The sequence below is a fragment of the Momordica charantia genome, assembly GCF_013281855.1.
Source record: "Momordica charantia cultivar OHB3-1 chromosome 4 unlocalized genomic scaffold, Mcharantia_2.0 BLBB01000004.1, whole genome shotgun sequence".
Classification (NCBI taxonomy): Eukaryota; Viridiplantae; Streptophyta; class Magnoliopsida; order Cucurbitales; family Cucurbitaceae; genus Momordica; species Momordica charantia.
This window is the reverse complement of record NW_028275162.1, coordinates 20,415,455-20,425,038: the sequence shown is the minus strand read 5'-3', so window position 1 is coordinate 20,425,038 and position 9,584 is coordinate 20,415,455. Positions and strand designations below refer to the sequence as shown.

Genomic DNA, 9,584 nt, shown 5'->3' with positions numbered 1-9,584 from the left:
TTTTATGTGAAATAATTATTTTGGAAGCAACTAATTATTATGTACCTTCATCTGATCAAAAGCACATTTAAGTGTTTTTTCCTTCATTTTTCAATCAATTTTTAGAATTTCTCTATTAATTTTTAATTAGTTAAAAAAGAAATTTACAACTCTTTAAAATTTTAACCAAACACAATAAAATTTTAATTATCAATAAACACTTTAAAAAGCAAGCCAACCAACATCCCAGAACAAAGTGTTTTAAAGATTACGAATTAGAAATAAAGTGAGCACACAAATTCACGAACCAAAATAAAATTCAAAATCTTTTTTATTTTTAAAATTAAAATTAAGATATCAATATCATTAGATTAATGTAAAGTTATCTATAGATGCCGAAAATTGGATCCACCGGTGGACTCATTTTTATAAATCTTAAACCATCAAATCTACTTTTAAAAAGTCGAGCTCTTTTCAACCTCCTTCGTATACATTTTAATATGTGAGAATCTATTTATAATATTTATATGATGTTAGAAAGTTTACTGTTCGGATTCAGCAAAATAGTCAAATTATTACTTAGTTACGTTCTTTAGAATTTTTACCTTTACAGATGACGTGTAAAAACTCGTATATAGCAATGAAATGATTGAATTTTTTACCCTTTAGATTACTTCTATTAATAAAAAGAGAGCATATTCAAATTCATGATCTTGTGAAAATCCAAGTGATTTTGAATAAAAAGTTTTTTTTTTTAATAAGAATCCTAATTCATAGAAACTAAAACTTCCAAAATCAGTTAGATTTCAATTCCAAGGTTTAGTAGACATAGATTGCGTTCATATCAAAGCTTTTGAGATTAAAAAAAAAAATTTCAGGTAAAGAATCTCATAATCGAATATCCCATAAGATAAAATAATGATCAATCCTACCGAAATGTTCTTAGTATAAAACTAGAAACATGAATTGTAAAGATTTGAGAAGTTATTGGCTAACTTGAAAGGAAAATATCAAAGTTAAGCCGTAAAACAACCTCGTGACAAGACTTTAAATAGCCATCCATTTAAATTCTAAATGCCGCATCATCAATAATATCCTTACTTAATTAAATTCTAAAAAAGATAATTTTTAAAAGCAATAAAAATTACCATAACTAAATCTCTTAAATAAAAAGTTCATAGCAGATTCGTATCATGTAGAAATCCAACCACTTGAATGATAGTCCTATCGAAATTTTCATAGTACGAATAAGCTATATTTTTTTTATGGGGTAGCGGTGAGATATATATAAAATGGGGTCTAAGACGGGTAGAAAAAAAGTGTGTAGATATGTAGGCATCAACTTTTTTTTAAATAGGGTTATTGTGAGGGGCAAGAGGGTTGATATGAGAAGGAATCTTTTTTTTGTGTGGAGATTGATGCATCCTAGTTTTGTAGATATGAGTAATATAAGCCTATGGTTGTGATTTTGAGGTACAAAACTATATATTAAATGGATGGTTGCTCTTGGACAAGGAAAAAGAAAAGATAAAAAAAAAAAAAAGTTGTCCTACATATTCGAGCAATCAGCGTTGGTTTCAAACTACCACGTCAAAATAAATATTAATTCTAAGAAAACGAAATATTAAATAATATAGAAAAAAAAAAAGAAAATGAAAGCATATGACTTAATAAATAAAACAGCTTAGAATTAATAAGAAAAGTTGGATATGGAGTGGGGAAAAGTTAAAATACTAAATTGGGAAGAGTAAAAGTTGGGAAATTTCACCTACAAGAGTGAGGGGTTGCGTTTATAGTAATGAGGAATCCAGGATTGTTCTGACAGAAATACAAACGAGGGCCAAAAAAAAAAGGTAAAAAGTGGAGGAAAAATAGGGTTTGGAGGAGGGGCCCACAGGAGAGTATCCGGACACGTTTCAGAATCGGACAGGTGGAGACTGGAATCGAGTACAGGGTGTACTATAAATTAAAATAAATAATAAAGAAATGGCTTTTTGGCGGAGGTATGGTAAGTGCGCTGTGTCAGCCGAGTTGGGCCTCGTCCGTCGGGAAACCAGTGGGCCCTCGGCCCATTCACGCATTTTAAACACACCCACAAAAAAAAAAAAAAAAAAAAATCTGGATTTAATTAAAAGAAAAAGCAGCTGGGTCATGGGTGGGTTCGAGGATATTTGACGGACGTTAGAAGATGACGTTGACGGCGGGGTCCGTTTGGGTCCTTCTTGTTATGTAGGGCAGATGAAGATGAAGCAGGGGCAATGGAAGCTGATTCAATCATTCAGAAGATGCCGCTCCATTTCACACCATTGTTTCCCTAAGCCTCTGATTCTCTAATCTCTTCTTTTTTCCCCCAATTTTTCTTTTCTTCAAATTCTCCGCCGTCTGAAGGCGAGATGAAGAGGGAGCATCATCAGCTGCATCCCCCTCCGGAGCCTCCTTCCATGGCTGCCGCCTCTAATGGTGGAAAAGCAAAGCTCTGGGAGGAGGACGCCCACCTCGACGGTGGAATGGACGAGCTTCTTGCGGTTCTCGGGTACAAGGTTAAGTCGTCGGACATGGCGGAAGTTGCCCACAAGCTTGAACAGCTTGAACAAGCCATGGGTCAAGTTCAGGATACCGGGCTTTCGCATCTCGCTTTCGACACTGTTCATCATAATCCTTCTGATATATCCACTTGGCTTGAGAGTATGATCTCTGAGCTTAATCCGCCGCCTAATTTTGACCCGGCCTTGCCTGCGCCGCCGACGTTGGATGAGTCGTCGTTCTTGGCTCCGGCGGAATCCTCCACCATCACTTCCATTGATTACGAACCGCAACGGCAAACCAGCAGCCGGATTTTCGAGGTGTCCTCCAGCTCTGATTACGACCTCAAGGCTATTACGAGCAGCGCTAAGCGTTTGAAACCCTCGTCCGAGTCGGATTCGGATTTCTTCTCCAACTCGCCGATTGGGACGTCCGATTCCGCGACTCGCCCAGTCCTTCTCGTTGACTCGCAAGAGAACGGAATTCAACTGGTTCATGCTCTGATGGCTTGCGCAGAAGCCGTTCAGCAAAACAATCTGAATCTCGCGGAGGCTCTGGTGAAGCGAATCAGTTACTTGGCGGGTTCTCAAGCCGGAGCGATGCGGAAGGTCGCCACGTACTTCGCCGAAGCATTGGCTCGCCGAATCTACAGACTCTGCCCTGAGAATCCGCTCGATCACACAATCTCCGATATGCTTCAGATGCATTTCTACGAGAGCTGTCCGTATCTGAAATTCGCCCATTTCACCGCGAATCAAGCGATTCTCGAAGCCTTCGAAGGTAAGAATCGCGTTCACGTAATCGACTTCTCGATGAACCAAGGGATGCAGTGGCCGGCTCTGATTCAAGCCCTAGCTCTACGGCCGAGCGGTCCCCCGGTGTTCCGATTAACCGGAATCGGGCCGCCGGCGCCGGATAACTCCGATTACCTGCAAGAAGTCGGCTGGAAACTGGCTCAGTTGGCCGAAACGATCCACGTGGAGTTCGAGTACAGAGGATTCGTGGCGAACAGTTTGGCGGATCTGGACGCGTCTATGCTGGAGCTCCGGCCGAGCGAGGGGGAATCGGTGGTGGTGAACTCGGTGTTCGAGATGCACAAACTTCTGGGCCGGCCGGGCGCCATTGAGAAGGTTCTGTCGGTGGTGAAACAGATGAAGCCGGAGATCATGACGGTGGTGGAGCAAGAAGCGAACCACAACGGTCCGGTTTTCGTGGACCGGTTCACTGAGTCACTCCACTACTACTCGACGCTTTTCGACTCGCTGGAGGGATCGGTTAACAACCAGGACAAAATCATGTCCGAAATGTACCTCGGGAAGCAAATCTGCAACGTGGTGGCTTGCGAAGGCCCCGACCGAGTCGAGCGCCACGAGACGCTGGCTCAGTGGCGGGCTCGGTTTTCCTCCGCCGGGTTCGAGCCGGTCCACCTCGGCTCGAACGCATTCAAGCAAGCCAGCATGCTCCTCGCCCTCTTCGGCAGCGGAGAAGGGTATCAAGTTCAAGAGAACAACGGATCACTAACACTCGGGTGGCACACACGCCCACTCATCGCCACCTCCGCCTGGAAACTCGGCAACAACCCGGTGGCAGCTCACTGAGTCATCCGAGTCAACTCACTGATCCGAGTCAACCCGTTTGGGACCGAGTCACACCAATTTCACTCCACCTTTTTCCACCGGAATGAAACAGTGGGTGGAAATAACAAAGAGGAATTTGATATCACCACTGTCTGTCACCTTGACAGAGTGACCCACCACTCGCAAATGTGCCTTTCACCCTCACCTTTCACTTTTGCCTGTCACTCTTACCTTCCCCTCCACCTCCATCACATATCCATATCCCTTCTCTCTCTCTCCCTCTTTTCTTTTCCTGGTATTCAAGGGCTGTTCTGTAATTTTGGATGCCATATTCCAGAAGAAAAAAATTATCATGTATTTATGTTTATTAGTATATATTTATTTATATTATGTGGAAATTAGATTTTGTGGTAATAAGGAAAAAGGAAAGAAAGGGCAGAGGGGTCTTTTGGATTAGTGATCCAATGATGTAAAAGGCAGGCAGAGAAGAGGATTCAATAACTGAGCTTTTTATTACAAACCCTCAGTTGCTTTCTTTCTGCTCTTTCTTTTTTTTCCTCATGCACTGAAATTTTACCAACAGGGCTGCAAAGTTATGTACTTTCTTATATATTTCTTTCAAAATATTTAATTTATCTCTTTTGGGCCTCACCAAAATTCCATTATGTCATTCGAATTCGATCGACAAAATTATTCGAATGAGTTCTGTTTATGCAAAGATATGCACAATAGTGTATTTCAGATTGCAGCTCGAACTCGACCTCCGGACCGATCTGAATACTTGGGCGGACCTGCACAAAAAGGTGAGCACTCCGACGATCAAGTCAGTATAGGTCGGATTCTCAGTTTAGTTCGAGGTCAGAAAATCATCCTACCTGATCGTGGAGTGAGGTCCTCTACTTATGAGTGGTAGTCCCGCTAATCTCCCGACGGTTACACCCGGTAATCTCGGGACCGTCGGTTACACACGGTAATCTCGGGACCGACGGTTACACCCGATAATCACGCCGCTGACAGTAGCTCACCTCGGCCCCCACCGAGCTTCTCGGTAGATCGAACCTCGGCCAGGTTCACCTCAGCCCTCATACTTAGCATTTGTCAACGCTAGTAGTGGTGATCTCAGCGGTCCGAGCTGGGCATGACTCATGAGTCATCTTGGAGCACCAATAGGGGTCCTCCACGTGTCCAGGGTATTCTCTTCCCCAAACATTGGCCCCCTCTCTGTCTGGTCCGATCTCGACCTGGCAGAGAAGTTCATTCGACTTGCTTTGGACGCGTGGCGACTTCCTATTCGTGGGAAAATATAACCGTTGCGGTGGATTTATCGTCGGAATATTCAAAGATTCCGACGCTTCGGATCTTCGGGAGGATCCTAGCCGCTCGTTGATTACACATGTACGGTGGGGAAATTTTTCCGACGAGCTATAAATACCCCAAATCCTTCAGGTCATACCTTACGTTTCCTGAATTCTTGGAGTTCGATCTGAAGGCAGCTCGAACCCTTGGTAGGTCGGTCTCTTCCCTCACTTTCTCTTTCGAACGTAGTTGCCATGTCGTCCTCTTTTAGCAGCGACTTAGGATCCGATGAGGATTTAGCTCGTTGGTTAGAGTCCGAGCTCGAGGAGATAGAAAACTTTAGGTTCTCCGATGACGGGGAGGATAGTGATGCCTCCACCTCGGGTCAGGGTTTGGAATACCCTTCTAGGATACCTGAGCACTACCTCGGATCCCTTCGTAGGGGGTTCGCTATCCCTGAGAACATCCTCCTTAGGATTCCGGAGGAGGGGGAGAGAGCTGACAATCCTCCAGAGGGATGGGTCACTCTCTACTTCAAAATGTTTGAGTACGGCCTCAGGCTTCCCCTTCACCCTTTTGTCCAAGAATTTCTCTTCGAAACTGGGTTGGCTCCGGCTCAAGTGGCCCCCAATGGGTGGGGTGTCATTTTCGCTTTGGCCATCTTTTTTTGGCTACGAGCTCGGGATAGTGAAGAGGCCGAGCTGTTGGACGTAGACCAGCTCCTCACATGCTTCGAAGCGAAAAGGATAGCTAAGAAGCCTGGTCGGTTCTATATGTGCGCAAGGAAAGGCGCAGGCGGTATAGTTAAGGGGTCGACCTCCATCAAAGGATGGGTGAGGAAGTGGTTCTACGCTTCCGGGGAATGCTTGCAAAGGACGAGTCGGGTCGTTCCTTCTTTGACGTTCCCACTAGGTTTGGGAACCTAGGTACGGAGTAACTCTTACTTTTTGTGATAACTTTCTTTCTTGTTATTCAGGTCTGACTCGGATTTTGTCTTTGTGCAGTTTCAATCCGACCAGTCCTCGAGCTTACGCAAGCCTCCTTCGACACGCTGAAATATTACAAGGAGCATTTTCCGAGGGGTACGAAGGTCGGAACCTTGGTGACCGACAAGCTGCTGCTTGAGTCCGGGCTGCTAGATTACAACCCTGCAGTTCGTCCCATTGAATCCTCAAGGCCGAACTCCGAACTTGGTATGCCGAGCTTGCTCCCCCCCTTTTTCCTCTAACTTTGTGTTGACTCCTGTTTTTGTTTTGCAGTCATGGTTTGCGGATTTGCAAGCAACGTGAAACGCAAGTCCAAGGGCCGAGCCCATGCTCTTGAGGCCGCCCAGAGTTCGGAACCTGCCACTCCTGCCGTGGCAGGGCCAGCCTCGGAAGATCCAGCCCCAGTGATCGAGCTGGAGTCTTCTGAGGGTCCTTCGAGGGAGAAGCGCCACAGGGTTCAGACCGAGGCGGCGGACGTCTCGTCCTTGGGCGAGGAGGTGAGGGAGGAGGCCCCTCTGAAGCGAAGGAGGAAGAAGAAGAAGACCACCTCCCCCTTGAAGGTCGGAGCTCGTGGGGCCCTGCCTGCGAGCTTCGCAGATCGGGTGGACCATCCTGAGGCCAGGATGGGCGGGACGTCCGACGTGACAGCACGGTTCAGAGTCGAGCCGTTAAGTTCTGGGGTGAGGGACCAGATGTCCCGCATCTCGGCTGCAAGTTTGGACCGCTGCCTCAGAAGAGCGTCCAAATTTGTAAGTGACCCGGGGTCCGTCCTGCAGAGGACCATCGACTATGCCGCTGAGGTAAGATTGGTGTCTTCATTTTTGCTCAATTTACCTAACAGGTAGCTCGGTCTAACTTTCTTCTTTGTACCTTTTCTCAGGCGTTTGTTGCTTCCATTCAATCGGCTTTGGCCGTGAAGGCCGAGCTGGATAGGAGGGAAGCTCTGGCAGCGAGGGAGAAAGAGGAGTTCTCTACTGCCTTGGAGGCTGCCTCTTCCACCATGAAGGATGAGCTGCTGAAAGCTCACTCTAAGGTGGAAATTTTGAAGGCTGAGGTGGAGGCCAAGACCGAGCTGCTGAAGAAAGAAGAGGACAGACGCAAGGCCCAGCTCCGAGCTGCCCATGCTATCACCAAGGGCTTGGAGAAGGAGAAGTTCCAACTCCTCAAGGAGAAGGACGACATGCTCCAGGCGCTTGAAGCGAAGGAGGAGGAGCTGAAGCACGCGACTGCTGAGCTGGAGATGGTGAAGGAGCGTCTCAACAGTGGAGCCTTATTGGAGGAATCGTTCAGGCAACATCCTGACTTCGATGGATTTGCCAAAGACTTCTCTGACGCGGGCTTCAAGTTTCTCATGAAGGGCATTGCTTCCGACATGCCTGACCTTCAGATCAATCTCGGTGGTCTGAAGAAGAGGTATGCTGAGCAGTGGGCGTCTGGGCCTAGCGGCACCCCTGGCTTCCAAGCGTTGGTGGATAAGTACGTCAGAGATCTGGACTCTAACTACTCCGACCTCGAAGAGGATTAGGTCGGCACCACTCAGGAGGGCGCTCCTCAAGCAGACTCTTAGGCGATCACCTTTCATGAGGTCTTTCTCTGTCTTTCTTCTCTTCTTTTGTAAGTGTTAGGGCAGAGCTGCAAGGTCTATAAGCCTCGGCTCTGCTTTTCATTCAATAAAGAGGCTTCTCATTTGTTTTTACTTTGTTGCCTTCTTTCTTCGTTTTTTCTTCAAGTTGAAGCCAATGTCACCTCGCGCCTCGTACCTTTGAGGTCGCGCCATTAACTAAAATACTTGAAATTTTGAACTCGGATCGCTGTCTAGTATTCAATGCATGGCACCAACTCTGGACTTTTTAACATCACACCTTTAACTTAAAAACGTTAAAAGGCTAAAATCCTAAGTCCATAACTGTTCTTCATATCGCATCTCGTACCCTCAGGTTCAAAGGCTTGATCATTCTGAACTTTTCACATTGCCCCCTTGCCTTGAAGGTTTGAATTTTAAGTTCACCAACGGTTTTGGCATCGCACCTCGTACCCTTAGGTTTTGGAGGATTGAATTTTAACAGACTGTTGGAATGTGATCGTGTGGGAGTCCGTGGCCCCCATTTAATTTCTGGTCGAACTCGGAATCATGAAATTAAATCATCACATTTATTCCGATCATAATTCTTTTGAAACAGTTTTTACAGATCCATTGAAAACCATTTTGGCATTTCAAGGATAATAACGCTTCAGTTGCTCCGCGTTCCACGGGTGCGCGATGACGTCTCCTTTCAGATCGGCCAATATGTACGTCCCAGGTCGGACTATTCCCTTGACCTCTAACGGCCCCTCCCAGGTCGGGTCAAGGGCACCCACATGGGTTTGGACCTTCCTTAAGACCAGATGTCCGACTTGGAAGGTCTGAGGCCGAACGCGGGCGTTGTAGTGTCTGGCCATTCTGCCCTGATATTCCGCCAGGCGTAGCTGGGTCATTGCTCTTCTTCCTTCCAGCAAGTCGAGGTTGAGGAGCAGCTCTTCCTCATTTGCTGTAGGCTCGTGATGCTCTACTCTGTCAGATGGCATGCCGATCTCAACCGGGACTACAGCTTCGGAGCCGAAGGCTAGGGAGAACAGGGTCTCACCCGTCGATTCTCTTTGGGTGGTCCGGTACGACCATAGAACCTCTGGTAGCTCCTCGGCCCACCTTCCTTTCTTGGAGTCCAGTCTAAGTTTGATGTCTCGCTTGATGATCTTGTTGACTGCCTCCACCTGCCCATTTGCTTGCGGATGTGCGGGGAACGAGCTAAGGTGACCTATGCCAAGCTTGCTGCAAAAGTTTTTGAACTTCGCGTTGTCAAACTGCTTCCCATTATCTGTCACAATGGCCTTCGGTATACCAAAGCGACATACGATATTTGTCCATACAAAGGACGTGACTCTGGATTCCGTTATGTGGGAGAGTGCCTCGGCCTCGGCCCACTTTGTGAAGTAGTCCACAGCAACCACAGCGAACTTGGTCTGGCCTTTGCCTAAAGGGAAAGGACCAATGATATCTACCCCCCACTGCGCGAATGGCCACAGGGCCGAGATGGGGGTGAGCAGCTCGGGAGGTTGGTAGATTATGTTTCCGTAGCGTTGGCAATTGTCGCAAGTTCTAACGAACTTCTTGGCGTCCTGGCTGAGGGTCGGCCAATAGTATCCTTGTCGGATCACTTTGGCTGACAGCGACCAGGCGCCTGAG

General features: G+C 46.6%; 2 protein-coding genes across 2 annotated transcripts; both read left to right on the top strand.

The window, feature by feature from the left end:
- Positions 1 to 2,169: 2,169 nt before the first annotated feature.
- LOC148211998 (DELLA protein GAIP-B) lies at positions 2,170 to 4,477 on the top strand. Its single transcript, XM_088122795.1, has one exon. The coding sequence runs from the start codon at positions 2,373 to 2,375 to the stop codon at positions 4,098 to 4,100; it is 1,728 nt and encodes a 575-aa protein (XP_087978921.1). The 5' UTR covers positions 2,170 to 2,372; the 3' UTR covers positions 4,101 to 4,477.
- A 276-nt stretch (positions 4,478 to 4,753) lies between these two features.
- LOC148211997 (uncharacterized) lies at positions 4,754 to 8,673 on the top strand. The gene is made up of 3 exons (XM_088122796.1): positions 4,754 to 6,301; positions 6,380 to 7,161; positions 7,242 to 8,673. Exons 2-3 carry the CDS (start codon positions 6,637 to 6,639, stop codon positions 7,884 to 7,886), a joined length of 1,170 nt encoding a protein of 389 aa, XP_087978922.1. The 5' UTR covers positions 4,754 to 6,301; positions 6,380 to 6,636; the 3' UTR covers positions 7,887 to 8,673.
- The last annotated feature ends 911 nt before the right edge of the window (positions 8,674 to 9,584 follow it).

Coding starts and splice junctions, on each gene's coding strand:
- LOC148211998 (XM_088122795.1), top strand. CDS start 2,373: ATGAAGAGGGAGCATCATCAGCTGCATCCCCCTCCGGAGCCTCCTTCC.
- LOC148211997 (XM_088122796.1), top strand. CDS start 6,637: ATGGTTTGCGGATTTGCAAGCAACGTGAAACGCAAGTCCAAGGGCCGA. Junction 7,162..7,241: donor CCATCGACTATGCCGCTGAG/GTAAGATTGGTG, acceptor ACCTTTTCTCAG/GCGTTTGTTGCTTCCATTCA.